At 41.2% G+C, this 20,205-nt stretch overlaps 1 protein-coding gene across 1 annotated transcript in view; it reads left to right on the top strand.

Moving 5' to 3' along the window:
* Positions 1-20,205, top strand: part of LOC142216856 (ovochymase-2-like) — a 96,087-nt gene that overhangs the window by 35,555 nt on the left and 40,327 nt on the right. Inside the window, exons 6-12 of the mRNA XM_075284907.1 lie at positions 4,328-4,463; positions 5,182-5,343; positions 10,357-10,578; positions 12,997-13,137; positions 15,791-16,027; positions 18,978-19,163; positions 20,083-20,192. Of these exons, the coding sequence (XP_075141008.1) occupies positions 4,328-4,463; positions 5,182-5,343; positions 10,357-10,578; positions 12,997-13,137; positions 15,791-16,027; positions 18,978-19,163; positions 20,083-20,192 (1,194 nt within the window). The remainder of the gene's footprint in view (positions 1-4,327; positions 4,464-5,181; positions 5,344-10,356; positions 10,579-12,996; positions 13,138-15,790; positions 16,028-18,977; positions 19,164-20,082; positions 20,193-20,205) is intronic.

The raw sequence follows: 20,205 nt of genomic DNA, 5'->3' as shown, positions 1-20,205 counted from the left end.
ATGAATTGGCCCAAACTGGGCTGGTTAGAGGCTCCCTCCACCATGAATTGGTCCAAACTGGGGTTTTTAGAGGCTCCCTCCACCATGAATTGGTCCAAACTTGGCTGTTTAGAGGCTCCCTCCACCATTAATTGGTCCAAACTGGGCTGGTTAGAGGCTCCCTCCACCATGAATTGGTCCAAACTGGGGTTTTTAGAGGCTCCCTCCACCATGAATTTGCCCAAACTGGGCTGTTTAGAGGCTCCCTCCACCATGAATTGGTCCAAACTGGGCTGGTTAGAGGCTCCCTCCACCATGAATTTCCCAAAACTTGGCTGTTTAGAGGCTCCCTCCACCATTAATTGGTCCAAACTGGGCTGGTTAGAGGCTCCCTCCACCATGAATTTGCCCAAACTGGGCTGTTTAGAGGCTCCCTCCACCATGAATTTGCCCAAACTGGGCTGTTTAGAGGCTCCCTCCACCATGAATTGGTCCAAACTGGGTTTTTTAGAGGCTCCCTCCACCATGAATTGGTCCAAACTGGGCTGTTTAGAGGCTCCCTCCACCATGAATTTGCCCAAACTGGGCTGTTTAGCGGCTCCCTCCACCATTATTTGGTCCAAACTGGGCTGGTTAGAGGCTCCCTCCACCATGAATTTGCCCAAACTGGGCTGTTTAGAGGCTCCCTCCACCATGAATTTGCCCAAACTGGGCTGGTTAGAGGCTCCCTCCACCATGAATTGGTCCAAACTGGGGTTTTTAGAGGCTCCCTCCACCATGAATTGGTCCAAACTTGGCAGTTTAGAGGCTCCCTCCACCATGAATTGGTCCAAACTGGGGTGGTTAGAGGCTCCCTCCACCATTAATTGGTCCAAACTGGGCTGGTTAGAGGCTCCCTCCACCATTAATTGGTCCAAACTGGGCTGGTTAGAGGCTCCCTCCACCATGAATTTGCCCAAACTGGGCTGTTTAGAGGCTCCCTCCACCATGAATTTGCCCAAACTGGGCTGGTTAGAGGCTCCCTCCACCATGAATTGGTCCAAACTGGGGTTTTTAGAGGCTCCCTCCACCATGAATTGGTCCAAACTTGGCTGTTTAGAGGCTCCCTCCACCATTAATTGGTCCAAACTGGGCTGGTTAGAGGCTCCCTCCACCATGAATTGGTCCAAACTGGGTTTTTTAGAGGCTCCCTCCACCATGAATTTGCCCAAACTGGGCTGTTTAGAGGCTCCCTCCACCATGAATTGGTCCAAACTGGGCTGGTTAGAGGCTCCCTCCACCATGAATTTCCCAAAACTTGGCTGTTTAGAGGCTCCCTCCACCATTAATTGGTCCAAACTGGGCTGGTTAGAGGCTCCCTCCACCATGAATTTGCCCAAACTGGGCTGTTTAGAGGCTCCCTCCACCATGAATTTGCCCAAACTGGGCTGTTTAGAGGCTCCCTCCACCATGAATTGGTCCAAACTGGGTTTTTTAGAGGCTCCCTCCACCATGAATTGGTCCAAACTGGGCTGTTTAGAGGCTCCCTCCACCATGAATTTGCCCAAACTGGGCTGTTTAGCGGCTCCCTCCACCATTAATTGGTCCAAACTGGGCTGGTTAGAGGCTCCCTCCACCATGAATTTGCCCAAACTGGGCTGTTTAGAGGCTCCCTCCACCATGAATTTGCCCAAACTGGGCTGGTTAGAGGCTCCCTCCACCATGAATTGGTCCAAACTGGGGTTTTTAGAGGCTCCCTCCACCATGAATTGGTCCAAACTTGGCTGTTTAGAGGCTCCCTCCACCATGAATTGGTCCAAACTGGGGTGGTTAGAGGCTCCCTCCACCATTAATTGGTCCAAACTGGGCTGGTTAGAGGCTCCCTCCACCATTAATTGGTCCAAACTGGGCTGGTTAGAGGCTCCCTCCACCATTAATTGGTCCAAACTGGGCTGGTTAGAGGCTCCCTCCACCATTAATTGGTCCAAACTGGGCTGGTTAGAGGCTCCCTCACCATGAATTTGCCCAAACTGGGCTGTTTAGAGGCTCCCTCCACCATGAATTGGTCCAAACTGGGTTTTTTAGAGGCTCCCTCCACCATTAATTGGTCCAAACTGGGCTGGTTAGAGGCTCCCTCCACCATGAATTTGCCCAAACTGGGCTGTTTAGAGGCTCCCTCCACCATGAATTTGCCCAAACTGGGCTGGTTAGAGGCTCCCTCCACCATGAATTGGTCCAATCTGGGGTTTTTAGAGGCTCCCTCCACCATGAATTGGTCCAAACTTGGCTGTTTAGAGGCTCCCTCCACCATGAATTGGTCCAAACTGGGGTGGTTAGAGGCTCCCTCCACCATTAATTGGTCCAAACTGGGCTGGTTAGAGGCTCCCTCCACCATTAATTGGTCCAAACTGGGCTGGTTAGAGGCTCCCTCCACCATGAATTGGTCCAAACTGGGGTTTTTAGAGGCTCCCTCCACCATGAATTGGTCCAAACTTGGCTGTTTAGAGGCTCCCTCCACCATTAATTGGTCCAAACTGGGCTGGTTAGAGGCTCCCTCCACCATTAATTGGTCCAAACTGGGCTGGTTAGAGGCTCCCTCCACCATTAATTGGTCCAAACTGGGCTGGTTAGAGGCTCCCTCCACCATTAATTGGTCCAAACTGGGCTGGTTAGAGGCTCCCTCCACCATGAATTTGCCCAAACTGGGCTGGTTAGAGGCTCCCTCCACCATGAATTGGTCCAAACTGGGGTTTTTAGAGGCTCCCTCCACCATGAATTTGCCCAAACTGGGGTGTTTAGAGGCTCCCTCCACCATGAATTTGCCCAAACTCTGCTGGTTAGAGGCTCAATCCACCCTGATTTTCAAAACAAATGTTGGTGCCAACCTCAACTTACTACAAGGGCCAAATTCACTGCTGGTGACAAGCTCTCCTCACTGCAAGTGCCAAATACACATGTTTCAAGGTGTTTTCCTACTGTCAGAGAGGTGGTATTGAGTGTGTAAAGTGTGTAGTTGTTAGGCTGTGATGTTGGGGTAATAGAGGGTCTTTGGTGTGTTAGATGCCCCCAGACATGCTTCCCCTGCTGTCCCAGTGTCATTCCAGAGGTGTTGGCATCATTTCCTGGGGTGTCATAGTGGACTTGGTGACCCTCCAGACACGGATTTGGGTTTCCCCCTTAACGAGTATCTGTTCCCCATAGACTATAATGGGGTTCGAAACCCGTTCGAACACACGAACATTGAGCGGCTGTTCGAATCGAATTTCGAACCTCGAACATTTTAGTGTTCGCTCATCTCTAATACTCACCTCTCCTGGGCTCAGCATCCTTTCTGGCGCTCTTGTGAGTGAGACCTGTGATTACGTCCCAGCTGTCACATAGGGCACAGTGGCGTAATGACATCAGTGCACCCCACGTGATTGCTGAGGCCCAATCACAGTCCTCAGCAGTGACATCTGAAGAGGGCTGAAATGCTGAAGACAGCAGGACAGAGTTAGAATGCCCAGGAAAGGTGAGGCAAGGCAAGTATAAGTTTTTGTTATTTTTAATCACTTTCCCTGGGGCTCCGATTATTATACTCTGGGGTCTGAGCAAACGACAGAGTAATATATTAGCTCCAAAGTGGAGGGGGACTGTTGGGAGCACATAATACTGTGTGGGGGCCACTGTGGAGCATATAATATTGGGTAGGGGCAACTGTGGGGAGCATTTAATACGGTGCGGGGAGCATATAATACTGTGTGGGGACCACAGTGGAGCATATAATACTATGTGGGGGCCAATTGTGGGGAGTATATAATACTGTGTGGGGGCCCACTGTGGGGAGCATATAATATTGTGTCTGAGGCCACTGTGGAGCATATAATACTGTATGGGCTACTGTGAGGAGCATATGATACTATGTAGGGCCTCTGTGGCGTACATTTTATACTTTGTGGGGGCCCACTGTGGGTCATAATATTCTGTGTGGGGCCACTGTGGAGAAAATAATACTGTGTGTGGCCACTGTGGAGCATGTTATACAGTGTCTGGGGCCACTAGGGAGCATATTTTTTTTTTATCCCCCACCATTCCTTAGCAATCAATGTGGTTAGTTTCAGAACAGTTATACTCTCAATTGTCAGGTGGGCAGTCTCTGTCTTTCTGCTATAAGCTAAGGCCCACACACCTTACGGTAGAGAGCTTAGCTAGCGTACCAGGTGCTAGGAATGGTGGGGGCTAGAGTAAAAATTCCAAATGTGCTGGAATCACTAAAGGAGGAGTTGAAGCTGATAGGTGGTGAAAGGTCCCATTTAATCCATGTTTATAGATTTTCATTATGTGTAGTATCAAAATGATTCTATTTTTTTTTCTTCTTTTCATTCTATAGTGGAAAATCTCAGTTGATGCCAGCTACAAAGTAAAACTGTCCTTTGCTACATTTGACTTAGAACTCCCAGGACCAGCTGGTTGTAGTGAAGTGGTTGAAATTTATGATGGTGATGGAAAAGGATCTCAGAAATTGGGTATGTTCCTTCTATTGCCTCAAAGTGTAATCTGCATTCAATATTATCTTGACAGTAATATCAAGGGCAATAGTATTTTCAAGGCAGATGTTTTACTCATGGGTCTAAATTTCGTATTGCTGACCGTCTGGGAGGGTGCAACAACATACACTCACGTAGTGCGCTGTGAGTGTCTTACCTAACATGGAAGAAATTTAGATCTATATATCAGCAAGTGCGAATCTAGCCTAATAAGGTGTTTGGACACCGTAGTGAAATCCTGATGCTGAGAAACCATCCAAAAGCACCCTACCTGACACTTTTGCAATATTAAAGGGATTAGTAAGAGTGAAAGCAGTGAGAGGAATCATGGGAAATGTAGTTTTTTTTCACAGATTCACTGCATGTAAATACAAGTAATAGAAGGAGTCTCAAGTAAAATAAAGTGAGTATTTAGCACTGCTATGGATGTAGTTGCAGAAAATTTTTGAAGCTGGAAAACCCCTTTAAGGCTATAGCTGAATGACAACAATGGTGTAGCATTGTGACCCCAAGGGTGCTGGGACTTCTATTTTTTTTGCAACTTGAAGTCAGTCTCAGTACCCTTGGGGTCACAGTGCAACATCATTCACTTAAATTAATAAGGATTCACAGGACAACAAAGGGTATTGCAGCTAAAGTCGGTATGTAATTCTAGTCTAATTCTTCACTCTGCTGAATTATGTCATTTTGTTTACAGGACACTTTTGTGGAAAAGAAATACCAGATCCTGTGGTCTCTACATCAAACTCAGTATTGGTTCGTTTCAAAGCAAATCAATCAGGTGCTCGTGGATCCTTCCATGCTAAATACATTGCATTTCAAGGAGATGTTATTCCAACAGAAAGCCCTTCTTACATTGGTAACTATTAGGTTTTTTTTTATTGTTTATTCAAGTTCGCATTACTGTTAAAGATTTACCATTAGTTCATATGGGACAGAATTGCGGCAGATTTTATCTGTACTTCTGCAGTGGATTACAGATCTTATCAATATGCTGAGCGTCTTATCTATGTGGAAATTGACAAGTGATGGAGATATTAAAATCTTTAGAATATCAATTTCACTGCAGCTTTCAACCCTTTCAATGTGGAATTTGCAGCAAATTTGTTGACAACCCATTGCAGTTTTTTTCAGCACATGTGACCCGTAAAGAAATAACAAAAAAAAAACAAAACTATATGAAATGGTACAGCAGAAGGAAACTAGTCCAATATAGGAGAGTGGAAAATAAGTTAACCACTTCTGGACCGCCCATTGGGTTTTTACCTTGGGATAGTGACTTCCTCGTTCTTCAAGGGCGTACCGATACGTCCATGCAGTTTTTAGCAGCTGCACGAAATCGTGAAGCTGCTTAAACGGGGAGCCATTTGTGACTACAGGTGGAACTCCCCTAGAGAAGGCAGGGAAGGTTTTTACCACCCTGTCTTACCGATTGCTGTGTACACATTGCTCAATGAAGCGCTGTATAAACAGCTATGGGCGCCCTCTGACCCGTGGTCACGTAATCCACCGAGTCTGTAAGCTGCTACGTCCTACAGGACCCAAATCAGCTCTATAGTTATGGGCAGGAGGCTGTATTCCTCTAGCAACTGGGGCTGAATGTACCAGCCCCAGTTATAGGGAAAATCAGCCTCCACCACAAAAAAAAGTGTCCCCAAAGGTCTATTATGACTATTATGAATAAAAAAAGTAAAAATAAATAAATAAAATAATTAAAAAATAAATAAAATAATATGTCAATAGCACACCCTTATTACAAGTTCTAGCCACACCCCAGACAACACCATAAAAAAATAAAAATTATCGTAACGAAGAGGAAAAAGTATTTCATAAAGTTTTTTAGTAGCACTTTCAGCTTCTAAATAAAAAAAATGAAAAGTGAAAAACAGACAGATTTTCCTCCTCTTTTGTTTATATTTTCCATGATATAAAAAAAATTAAAACACATGCAAAATTAAAAACAACATAAACATAAATCCCTATTGGTGACTGAAAAAAGATGCAGAAATTAGTTGAATAACCCGAATGATAAAAATGTTATATCCTCAAAACATACAAAAAAAAAACAAAATGTGTCTGGTTCTGAACCACAAATTGGCCCAGTACAGAAGTGGTTAAGTGAAAGGGGAGTAAGGGTTGGTTCATGTCTGCATTTGTATTCCGTCTGGGGAGAGTCTGCATGGGGACCTCCCGAACGGAATACCAAACGCAATTGCAAGCGCTGTGCAGTAAAAGCACGCGGACCCCATACTGTAGATTATAATGTGGTCTGTGTGCTGGCTGCGCTATGTGCACACGTATCATGCAGAGAGGAAAGTAGATTTTGAACTACTTTCCTGTCCGCATGTTCTGTGTGGAGATCTGGTGGCAAGCACACGGACCCATTATGGTCTATGGGGATCCATGTGCTTTTACTGCACAGCACCTGCAATTGCGTTTGGTATTCCATTTGGTGGGGTCCCTATACGGACTCCCCCAGATGGAATACCTACACAGATGTGAACGAGGGGTAGGAGTACTACTAGTAAATATCAAGGAAAGAAGTATGGAAAAAAGTGTGAGGCAATGTGACCTCGATATAAGATCACAGTTAATTCTGGGAAATTAATAGTACTAATACTATGGAAAATAGAACAGAGGACCTCATTGTACCTTTACTACATTAAGTACAGTGTTGGAACAGAAGAGAAAAAAAAAAGGGTCAACAAGTGGGCTACGTATAAAGTACAGATTTGTCTGGCTGCAGCAATAAAATATACTTTTCTCCCCTTCCTCCTCCTAATCTTCAGCATGCACCCTCTCCTCCTTATACCCCCTTTCTACAGATCTGTCTGTACCCAGTGACAACTGAGCAAATAGGATTGTTTGCTGGAAAAGTGATCACTATGAATCATAGTGATCTCTGTGGGGTGGGATTTACACACTCTGGCATCCACATGCAAACAAAACCCCACCACAAGCAGCCACCAATGATTACATGATTATACAGTACATATATGAATATCTGTGTGATCATTGGTGGCTTCATACAGTGTTTCATCTGAATATGGCAACTAGAGCATGTAAACTCTGGAATAAAGGGGTATTTCAGTTACAAAAAGCTACCACATGCAAAAAGTATTGGTTTAACTTGCTGATCGTGGGTAACCTTTCACTGGGACCCACAGTGGTCTCAACTGGGTTGTTTTCCACCTTGGTTTTGAATGGAGCAGATAGCCGAACAACACGCATAGCTCCTTTCTTTTCAATGCATATTCGTGCCATGTCCAGAGGTCTCCATTCAAATTCAGCTGTTCCATTCACACCTGGGTTGCAAAATTTCCTATTTCTTGAGAATAGTCAGGGTCCGAGTGATGGGACACCCACTGAGTAGCAAGCTACCCCTTATGATCTAACTGGACAAGCCCTTTAATTTTTTTTAGTAAATAGCTTCATTGAGTTCTAAGGCCCTTCCACTCCCCCCTCAGTGTTATGTGAGTTCCAGCCAGTGATCCATTTATACAGTGAAAATTGTTACAATTGATAAAAGAGCCCCAGTTTCTCCCCCTTCAAGGCTCTACAAGACCCTGGATCAAAGACTTTGTTTCTAATATCTATGATGCGTAAAATGGTTGTTCCTTGAACTAGCTGACTCGTGAAACTACACTAGCTAGTAGCCTTATGTTCAGATAAGATAAACCATTTGCGCATTAACAATTGCTCAGTAGCCATAGTTACTAGATAAGATGTGAAGAGCACAAAAATTTTATAACTCATCTAAAACCATTTGAAATGTATGTTAACCAATTGTATTTCTCGGTGGTTACATCCTGGAAAAAAGGGCATAAATAAACAAGGTAGCGCAGCCTTTTTGGGAATGCTGATGAACTCTGTACCTGCTTCTGTTATTCTCCCATCGCAGCACCATTCACCTACTACACGTGACCTGATACCCTGTGTGACAGACCACCTGTGCTGGTCTGCCATTACACAATTCATATACAATATATATGCATATCCATGTGTATATCTTATACTGTATACATCCAGAAATATATAGTATCCATTTTCCATTTCCTTCTGTACGTCTCACATATTAGCTTGACAGTGTGGCACCTAATAGTGTAGACCACATTATACCAATCAATTACTTTGTCACAAGGTTTGCTATATAATTGATATAGTAATTTTTTAAATGCAAAAGGAACAAACCTCCAGCTCATGTAAAAAAGGCATTGTCCGCTTTATTGATGCAGTAAAAACATATTTCAGAAGGTACTCCTATCCTAATCATGACATTGCAACCATACCGCTTGACTACCCTTGGTTTCCACAAGGCACTGCTTTGGCTTTTTTGCTTGTTTTTTTCTCCCCCTTATTACCGCAAATATATTTTTAAATATTCTTTAATTACTCTTCCTTTGTCTATGTGCTTAGGTATTACCTGCAATATTAGATGTAAAGCTGTGATCATTTGAGCATGGATAAGAGATGTTTTTGTTTAGATCATCAGACCTAAAATATAAAACCAGCAAACCCTATGAGTTTAAAGGCAGATTATTTATAGTCAGAACTGTAGTTATGGTTGCAATGCCATGATTATGGACAGGATGTATGTCTGAAACATGTGGATGGCTGACCTCCTTCCTGTTAATGAATACTCTGGCATATTGTATTTTTACGTCATCCATAAAGTGGAAGATATCTTGCTTACAAGCGCTGCAGGTTTATTCTTTTTGCATCTATATGCACGTTGTCCTGGGGATCAGATTTGAAGCAACTACCGTATATACTCGAGTATAAGCCGAACTTTTCAGCCCAGTTTTTGGACTGAAAAAGCCCCCCTTGGCTTATACTCGAGTCGGCAATAAAAAAAAAAAATATTTTTTTTGAGGGGGGGGATTCCATGATGAGCCACAATATTAATGTATAGAATTTCCCATAAAATAGTGCAAAAAAAAAAAAAAAGAAGATTTAAAGAAAATAAAAAATAAAAGTTCTAAATCACTCCTTTCCCTAGAATACATACAAAAGTAGAAAATTACTGTGAAACACATAAACATTAGGTATCCATGTGTCTGATAGTGCCCGGTCTACTGAATATAGGGTATCTGCAGTGCTCCTGTTCTGTCGGGAAGGGGTTAATAGGAGCACTGCAGATACCCTATATTCAGCCAGGCTGAGTTCCAAGTGGGGGGAAAAAACCCAGTCCTCAAGCTCAGGGAAGGGGCAGACAGACAACCAAAACACCCCCTCCCCTTCCCCAGCACCCAGCATCTACTGCACCCAAAAACTCCGACCATTTTAATTTTTGAAATTTTCCAGTAGCTGCTGCATTTCCCCCCCCCCCCCCCCCTCGGCTTATACTCGAGTCAATAAGTTTTCCCAGTTTTTTGTGGTAAAATTAGGGGCCTCGGTTTATATTCGGGTCGGCTTATACTCGAGTATATACGGTAATTTCCACAAAAAATTATAGCGATTTGTACAGTTTTTATGACCAAATTCTTACAACACAATTTTTATTAACTAGTTTGTCCACAAATATATATATTTTTTTTTATTTAAAAAAACTTACTATATCCCTAGATAAATATTTGAAGCCTCTGTAATATTGTCACAATGTAGTAAATGTCGCCAAAGTAGGCATGTTGCTATTTCAAGTGCTCAAGCAGGAGATAATGGTCACATGTACCCGAGAGAGCCTGTGTGATCGTCTATGGAGTAAAGGTCTCTGACAGTACAAGCTGGGCACAACATATTGAGCATTGAAATGGCATCATTTCCACATGCAGAGTATTTCCACACTGAAGAAAAATTATGCAGCACTTGATTCAGATTATTTATGAAATATGTTGTTAATATATTACATATTGCTTTGTATTGCTACCTGCAGATTCTGGTTGTGGCAGTAATGCTCTGCAAAAAGGACGAAAGGGTTTCATTCATTCGATGAATTATCCTGACACCTATCCAGCAGATCTCCACTGCACCTGGAATATCTCTGTTACTCCTGGACGGCTTATTAAACTGGCATTCATTGATCTTGCTATGGATGGGGAAATAGGAGAATGTGCTGGAGATGTGATTGAAATATCTGACAACTTTGATTTGATAGGTAAAGTAAGGTCTAAAAATCTAAAACGTTATTGAGCAGAATGAACTTTGCCAGTCTCTTACATTTAGTTGGTAAAGTGGCAGTTGTTTTACACTGGAGTTTCTGTGATCTACTCGGAATGTTGTGACCATTCTCCAGCTATAATATTTTTTTTTTTCCAATTCTATTTTTATTGAAATTTTACAAAATTTTACAAAATACAATTCACCAAAGTATGTATGAAAAGCAAGATGGTTTAAACATTGATAAGTAAATAAGAGAAATAATAATATATTAAACTATGTGCTAGGCCAGGATAATATTGGTGGAAGCCCATGGATGAAAAAATTTGATCAGGGCCCCCATTCCACTTCTGGGAACCAGAAACCACTCGATAGTTTTTACAACCACATATTGGAAATGTGGCCTGCATGCTCTGAGCACTCTCTTGGACGTCATCGTGTTGCTCCCAGGCCCACTGACTTCTTCTTCAGGTCTGCAACTGACTTCATGCATACTGGACATCACCACTGAGGCCTGTGATTGGGCCTCACCAGTTACACAGTGCACACTGACGTTTTTAGACCAGCGCACTCCACGCAACCGCTGAGGTCCAATCATAGGCCTCAGCTGTGTCAGACCCACAGGAGAGGTGAAAAAAATATTTATTTTCACAGATTTTTCCTGGCCAGACTTCTACTTGAAAGAGGCCCTGCGACACATGACGCCAGCACCCTTTTCATTAATGATATGGCTGGGCCTGACTCCGGGATTCAGAGTCTTCAGGCCCCATCACCATTGGGCCCCTTTGGCCCCCCTAAAAGTATAGGGCCCAACAAGGAAGTCACCGGTAAACCCTGTGGGTCAGTCCTAGCCTAGCAATTGGGTTGCAAAAGATGGCCTCAGCTTGCTTGAAGACCATACTTGCAACAGATGGCCATGTCTAAGACTCTATTCATTGCCCTTCACATGGTTGCGTTAAAACCAGTTGATGGTGTAATGGCCACAATTATCGGAGAGTCTTTTTTATCCAACCTCCCCTCATAAGCCAATATGTAGAAAGTAACTCTGCCTGAAAAGTGGAGAACAAAACATTTATTCCATAAGATATATTTCATATAACTTATTATCCTGTACTATTAATTGATGAAAATTGTTCATGACTGGAGGAACACTTTAAGTGTCACCTATGTAAAAATTACGAAGAGGGAAAACTATAAAAAAAAATGTAGCTCTATGCTATTAAAAAAAAAACATGAAAAATAGACACTTCGCCTCCTTTTTGTTTACAAGTGGTAAGAGAGATATAAAAAAAAAAAGTTTAAAATGTCACAAACCTGAGGTTTGCAACTAGCTAATGCCACAAAAGTCAAGTAAGGCCTCATATTTCCCCTATTCCCTTTTCACTATTACCTTTTTTTTGTCAGTAAGCTATTCTTCCAATCTTGTCCAACTGCAACACAGGACACAAAGGCAGCTGTAGTTTTTTTGTTGTGTTATTTAAATGCATCAAATAAGCCACGTGTGAAATAATTCTTACTGCTAATGCCCCATATAGTGGACCGCAGCAAAAAAGCTCTGCAGACTTTCTGCTTCCATAATACCTATAGGGAGGCTGCTGGCATTTCCATAGATATAATTGCCAAGCTGCGATTTCCAAAACGCAACGATTTTGGAAATTGCAGCATGTCCACTGCGTGTATTTTTCCGCAATATGTGGATGGCATTCGCTAGAATCCCATCCACTTTGCAGGGACTGTAAAGTGACACTTTTTTCTGCAGGGGTTTCCGCTGCAGGTAAACCACAGCGTTTATGCCTCGTGGAGCCCCAGCCTAGGGTAAGTTCACACTGAGTAAACGCTAGCTTATTTTGTAGAGTAAAATTACACTTGTAAATTTTGCTATCGCATTGACTTCAATAATATTTTTTACACATGTAAAAATATGCTTGTAAAAATACGCCTGTAAAATGTCATTGAAGTCAATGGGAGTCTTATTTTTACACGTGTATTTTTACACATGTATTTTGCAAAAATACACGCGCGTTTACTCAGTGTGAGTTTAATCATGACAGACTATATGGACACATTTTTATACATGTTATAAGGGTCACTGTTCTGTATCATCCTGTCTAAGGGTCCATTCACACGGAGTAACGCGAGGCGTTTTTTGTGCTTATTTTGTGCTTATTTTTACGTCCGTAAAAAGACGTTTCCATTGAGTTCTATAGTAAAATACGCCTGTATTTTTACGTCCGTAATTTTACGTCCGTTATTTTACGGACGTAAAAATATGTACGTATTTTACTATAGAACTCAATGGAAACGTCTTTTTACGGACGTAAAAATAAGCACAAAAAACGCCTCGCGTTACTCCGTGTTCATATTCCTTTTTAGCAACCTAATGAGACATCTTGTATGTCACTGCTTGTCGTTCCAGGCAGATACTGTAGTTATTTGAAGCCTCCAGTGATCATCAGCTCAAGCAACACACTTTTCCTGAATTTCTCAACAAACAAATTGTTTACTGATCGAGGTTTTGAAATAAAATGGGAAGAGGTCTATCCCAATGATATAGAAGGTAATCGTTGAATTAACTGTAAATGTATGCTCTTACATATGTCTGCAAAAATTAGCTATCTCATATTCTATGTTTGCATAATGGTTATGTGGCTATGCCTTATTCACACGACTACTATATGTGAACTGTTTTTCCATCACTCACCACACAAATGTTTTGAGATTGCAGGTAGTCCTCAGGTTACGACGGTCTCGAGTTACAACATTTCGTGGTTACGACTAGAGATGAGCGAGTAGTACTCGATCAAATACTATCGCTATTCACAGTGTATAGCATTCGGCAAATCAGCGCTGGTTCTGCAGCAGGCTCGTCCTTGCTAGTCGGGAGAGCTGGCAGCTTGCTGTTACGAGGGAACTGACTTTTTCTCATAGGAATGCATTGACCAGCATTGATTGGCCAGTGTAAAGCCTTCGGCCAATCAACGCTGGTTCTGCCAGAGGCTCATCTGTGAGGAGGCGGAGTCTAAGATCGGATCACAGCAGTCTCCATTGTGGTCCGATATTAGACTCCGCTTCCTCACAGATCCCCAGCGTTGATTGGCTGAATGCTGTACAATGGCCAATCAACGCTGGCCAATGCATTCCTATGAGAAAAAGTCAGCTCCCGCATAAACGCAAGCTGCCAGCTCTCCCTGTACAGTACGGGATTTAGTGTGCAGCAGGGAAGACTGTACTGTACTGTACTGTATATGGTACAGTTACGTATGTTTCCAACTTACGTCTAAAACCGGTTTACGCCGCCGCGTAGGAACGGATCAATGTCGTAAGTCGAGGACTACCTGTACATTATTTCAATGTGTTTATTCACAGCTATCAAAAAAGCAGCTATCAAAAAAGCTGACGTGCCTATGTTTGCCTATCAAAAGGTACATAGAGTGAGGTGTGAGAATAGACACATTGACATACCTGCATTCTATATTGGCTGTGTGACTAACTCCCTTTTGTTCATTTGAATAGTTCAACACTGCCATTTTTTTATGGACGTTAGTGCAGTTTTTCATGGCCCTATCAAGTGAATAAGGCCTAAAACTGCTGCTCACCTGAACTAAAGACCTGGGTTTGAAGAACATCTGCATGATGTTAGTTTGTGCTTTTAAGGGTTGCTTTCCACACTCCAAACAGATCTAAGCTAGGCTTGATGCACATCTGTGCTATTAATTCTATTCCATAATATAGGCAAAAAAAAATTCTGATGGATCCATCAGGGGACCTGCCACCAATAGCACCCGACAGAACCCACTGGCTTATAAATGGTCCAGTATGTTTCTGTGAAGGTATAATTTTAATGAAAAAAAAAATAGTGCAGTATGCTGCCTTATACCAGTGAGACCCCTAATCTAACCTCATAAGAAGATCCTAATAAACCTAGTCTTACCTAGCTTAATTTGAATGACATACAAACGTGCAAACCTTACAGATACACATCATAAAGTTGCAGTATGCATTTAGACCCCATACACACGATTGGGAAAAATGGTCATCTAGCAGACATTTTCTTAAACAGATAAATTCATACACTGTTCATGCATGTAGATAAATATTCAAAATTCAGTTATGCTGTATCGATGCTCCGAAAACAATGTCTCGGACCCAACGGCAAGCTTGAATATCTTCCTAAAATTATTAAAATTCCAGCAACAAATGAAGAATTCTGTTATAAGACATAACCTTTTATCTTCATCTAAAACCGTTCACCAAGAATGTGATCAATTGTGCTGATACAGTATCGGTAAATTCTTTCAATGACCTCTGTATACTGTAAACTGAAGCTAATAAAGAAGAAGAGAACATGAACAGATTTCAGATTTTTTCTGACATTAAGTGATCATTCGGTTTATTTCATAGTGCAGAACAAGACTTATTGGCCTCTATTTTCTCTGCTCTTCTTATGCTAGGTTTACACCTGCGTTCAAGTTTCCGTTCATGGGGTCTGCTTGGGGACCCCATGAATGGTAACGTAATCCTCATAAAAAAGTGGCTACCCATGGAAACCCCATTGGCCACTGGCTTCTGCATGTGAACCTAGCTCTAGAAAACAAATACTATCTGTTTAAAAAGAAAAAGTATATTGTCAATTGATATAATTGAAATTTATATATTGAATGAACCCTTGTATAGATCCTAAATCGCCTGACCAGACAATGAGTGTTTCATCAATGAATCTGTAAAAATCTGAATTAGGCTAAGGCCCCATGGGACGATACGCAGCACTAAAGCGATATGGGAAAAACCATGGCAGGAAAGCATTGCGGTTCTTCCCACAGTGCTTTGAACAAAAAGTTCATGAAATTTTCCTCCGTGGACTTTCTGTTACAATTATATTACGGGAAAGCTGCCGTAGATATAATGGGATTTAATTTAATTGTATTTGCAATACCAATTTGACATATACACAATAAAAAGAGCCCAGCTGCCTGTCTATCTAATTGTCTCAAATCTTAACCAAGGGTCAATTTCATAGAAAGCCATAAGAAGGAAATTGGATTATCCAGTGGAAACCCATACAAATAATAGAACATAAAAATTCTGCAAATAAGCTATATTTGCTTGTAGACATTTATATGCATAACAATACCCTGTTATATATGTCTATTTTATAATTTGTCTTTACACATTTTTTTTTTTTTTTTTTAAATCATGTATTTGTTTCACAGAAATTCAGTCATGTGGTGGCGGCTCCACCGAGGAAAATGGAGTGATCAAGTCCCCAAACTGGCCTAATAATTATCCACCTAACAGATTGTGTGTATGGCATCTTCAAGTGCCCGAAGGGAAACAAATTATTCTCAACTTCACTCATTTTGACTTGGAAGATTCAGACATAATAAGTAATCTGTGTTATGATTATGTGGCAGCATATGAAGACAGCTCTGGAGGACCAAGGAAATATGGTATGTTATTAATATCATTAGTAACTGAACGGATAAAGGATCATCTAGTGCTTATTTTTTCATTATTTAGACTGATTTGTATTGTTTTACAGGTTTATCACAGATAATTTATCAGAATGTTGCACAACTATTCTTTATTGGAACTGCTATTCAGTGAAGCAAGAATCAGTCCAGTATCAGATTTATCTCAAATGATGCTTACACTGAGATCTATTTTTTCCGGAAATCCTCTAAATACTTTTTCTTTGGTTTGAATGTTATAATGCTGTCATAAAATATTTTTTCTATAAGACCTATATTAAACATCAGAAGTCACCATCTAAGACCCCGCTTCAGAGGTCACTATCTATCCATAACTCTCTTCATTCAGTTCTTTACAAGTTCCTAGAACAGACAAGCAGACAGGCAATTCTTAAATCTCCTCTAGGAGTAAATGAAGAAAGTCACGTATGTGTGGTTCACAGCAGCATCAGAAAGGGGGTCAGATGACCCCTAATCTTTAGATGGCAATATTCTTGATCAATAAATACAATGATGTAGAGTTCCTTCTAGTTGTAGCTGAATGCAGTCAAAATTGCATCATTAAAGGGGTTCTACCATTAAAATCACATTTTTTCTCGATAACATGTAGGAATAGTCTTAAGAAAGGCTATTCTTCTCCTACCTTTAGATGTCTTCTCCGCCCCGCCGTTTGGTAGAAATCCCGGTTTTTGTCTGTATGCTAATGAATTCTCTCGCTGCACTGGGGGCGGTACACAGTGCTCAAACAGCACTGGGGGCGTCCCCAGTGCTGCGAGAGAAATCTCCAGCGCCGCCTCCATCTTTTCAGAAACGGCCTCTCTGCACGTCTTCTTCGAGAGCTGGGTTCAAACTTCTAGGCCTCGGGCACAGCAGACTACCCGACTGCATTCAGCTACAACTAGCCACAGTAAGTAAGCGGCCATTTTCTTGTGGCCTGTGGGCATGCGCAGTTTGAGCGCTGGGGACATCCCCCAGTGCTGCAAGAGAACTCATTTGCTTACAGATGAAAATCGAGATTTCTACCAAACCGTGGCGCGTAGAAGACATCTAAAGGTAGGAGAAGAATGTGATTTTGATGGTAGAATCCTTTTAAAGCTATATTCACATGACAATGAATAACAGACGTGTCATCTATTTTTGTTCATTTTCATGGATCCCTCCATACACTGTAATATATGGGGGATCCGTTAAAATGGTTGCTTTACGGGCATGAAACATCCATTTTTCATGGCTGCATTGCACCCATGGGGTAGCCATTTTCACGGATCCCCTATACATTACTGTTTTGTACCTCAGTCGCCTTACTCTATTTTTGTTAGGGATTTGAAGATGTCGGCGATATAAAGTAATATTAAGAAAATTAATCCACATGTAATTTTTATACTAGGTTCACACTAGTGTTCAGGTTTCTGTCATTCGAGTCTGGATGGGGACCCAAAAGACGGAGACACTGTCAGTTTAAAAAGACTATAATGGGGTCTTCCGGTTTTCTGCCCGGTTTCCACTGATTTTATAATGAAACCCACAGAGAGAAAAGTCATCTTGCAGGACTTTTCTCTCCTTCAATTTTAAGTGGATTCTGCACCAAAGCCTCCTATGAGAGCCCAATCCAGGTGTGAATCCAGCCTTAGACCTTTTTATATAAAAATAAACATTGCATGGTACCTCATATGGAAGATGGAAATTTATGAAACTCTTCTATACCTCTGAATAGAACAATTTTCTATAATTCTAAGAAAATTCTACAGTTAATACTCCTAGCAGTGCAGTATTGTAATAATATTACTATAATTACTATAAATACTACAATTACTGTAATTACTATTGCCATCTACAAAATTTTTGTGCCAAAGTATAAATGATAGCTGGCAGTAAAACCAAATTAAAATTCACTGATAGAGCTCGCACAAGGCCATTCCACATTTTATCAAAAACGAACATGTGACATGTGAATTGGCCCACTGGTTGTAATCTGTCAGTGTCCAGTCTGTCTGTTCTTCCATCAAACAGTGCATGGAAGAACAATGTGAATAAACTCAAATTGTTTAGATATTTCTTATTCCTTGGTTAAATTCATCCATTTTCAAAACACTCTCACTGCATTTTTCAGTGTTTTTGGAGATTTTTACTTAGGGCTTATTCACATGCCGTTTTATCAAGGTCCTTCACGCATCCATTTTAAAAACACATTGTATTCACTGTGTCTATTCATACTGTATATAGGTCTGTTTTTCACAGTTGTCAAAAAACTGGCATTCCACATAGATAGTGGCATGTGAAAGTTATAGGTTTTATAAAAAAAAAAAAAAAAAAAAAAAAAGGGCTGTTGAATCGATTCTTTAAAAAAAAAAATGGCCATTATTCTCTGCCTTTTACTTGTATTGACACAGACAGAAAGTTTTCACAGACATTATGTCTGGGCAAAAAGGCATTGCCTTCTGTAAGAGGTCATATAGAGGTTTTCCAGGATGAGACAAGGGGAGTGATGGCCTAAAATAATAATATATGCAGTACTTACGTGGTAAATCACCCTGCTGTTCCAGATCCACTCCAGTGTTCCCTGCCAGTCTTTTGATAATGTTAAGGGGATATCGTCACTCCTTGGGGAGAGACCACCATATAGGTGTGTGGAGACTTATTAAGCCTTTAGCACTCCACTTTGCAAGGGACCATGGGAAGAATATGCAAATCTGTCTTCCTCTATTGGTTTGCAACACTGAGGCACCTGACTTGCTATAATGTTAAGTCTACCACAGTTGACTAGCTGCAAAGGTCACATGTTGTAGACATTACATCATTTTTTTTTTTTCACAAGGAATAATTGGAAATATTCACTATTGAGCTGTAATTATAATACTGATTTTATTGACTGCTTTGAGTAAAATATCCACGGTATTAACATTTACATTGTATCCTTCCCATTTTGTAGGTCCTTTCTGTGGAACTAATATGCCGAATAGAATCACTTCCCAGAGTAACACCCTCATATTTCGGTTCTACAGTGACATTTTCACAGAATCAAAAGGTTTTAGAGCCTACTGGACCACCAACCCCTTGCAGGCACCTCCAACAGATGCACCTCCAGAACCCAACCCGTGGGACAGTATACAAATAGGTATATACATACATATGAAATATATATATATATATATATATATATATATAGCTAAATGTGAAAGTGCTTTCTGTATATCTTAAAATGCTTGAGTTAATAATCATATACTACAACATTGAAACTAGAGATGGGTGAACCAATTTGTTCCGAGCAGGGTTTTTTTCGAAGCTGAAGAATTAGTGTTTTGTCTCAGATGAACAAACCATGCATTACGGTAAATTGTTATACTCTAGGTTCTCTTCACTATAACAAAGTATACACTTCATTTCTGTGATGTACAGTGGCGTTAAACTGGGTACAGATCCACATGTCATTCCATGGTAGAAATGACAGAATAACTACCCCCTGGGCAGATCTGTGATTATTCTGATGCATTATTTTAGTATTTTGTTAGATAACCCTCTGGTCTACATGCCCGGGTGAGGCTTTAGTAGCAAAGAAGGAATGTATCCCAGATCCCGGCCACTGTTCATGATCTTTTCCCCATGCTATTGAACAAACACACATTAACTAACCTGCGGACCTGCACAGTACCAGCATAGTGGATGAGATTTCATAAAATTTTATGTACAGTGGTGGAATTACAGCTGTACAACTGTAGTGGCTGCTAAAAGGTCGGCGACATTAGGGTCCCACCACCCATGCCACCAAGCTAAGCAACACAACCTGTGTGGCCTTAGCCTTAGAGTTATTTTACACATGGCAGATATGATGTTTTTGCCACTGAAAAATCTATTACATACATCTAAATTGTCTTATTTTGGCAACATGCACAAGGATTTTTTTCAAGATCAATTGAGATGAATGACACAGTGGCTGAAAATTCTGCAACAAATCTGCTATATCTGAATTCACTCTAATAGTAAAAACAATGAGGATAGAAATAACTAAAAATTACTTTTTATTGTCTTTTTTTCAGACTGGCCAAACAAATGTGGACAGCCAACATTTCCTCCCCAAATTAATTCTAGGATTGTCAATGGAGAACCCGCTGTACCACACACCTGGCCTTGGCAAGTATCCATGCAGGTAAGATACACAT

This window comes from Leptodactylus fuscus, chromosome 1, assembly GCF_031893055.1.
Source record: "Leptodactylus fuscus isolate aLepFus1 chromosome 1, aLepFus1.hap2, whole genome shotgun sequence".
In the NCBI taxonomy this organism is placed as follows: Eukaryota; Metazoa; Chordata; class Amphibia; order Anura; family Leptodactylidae; genus Leptodactylus; species Leptodactylus fuscus.
Note: the sequence above shows the minus strand (reverse complement) of the source record. Positions and strands in the feature narration are given on the sequence as shown.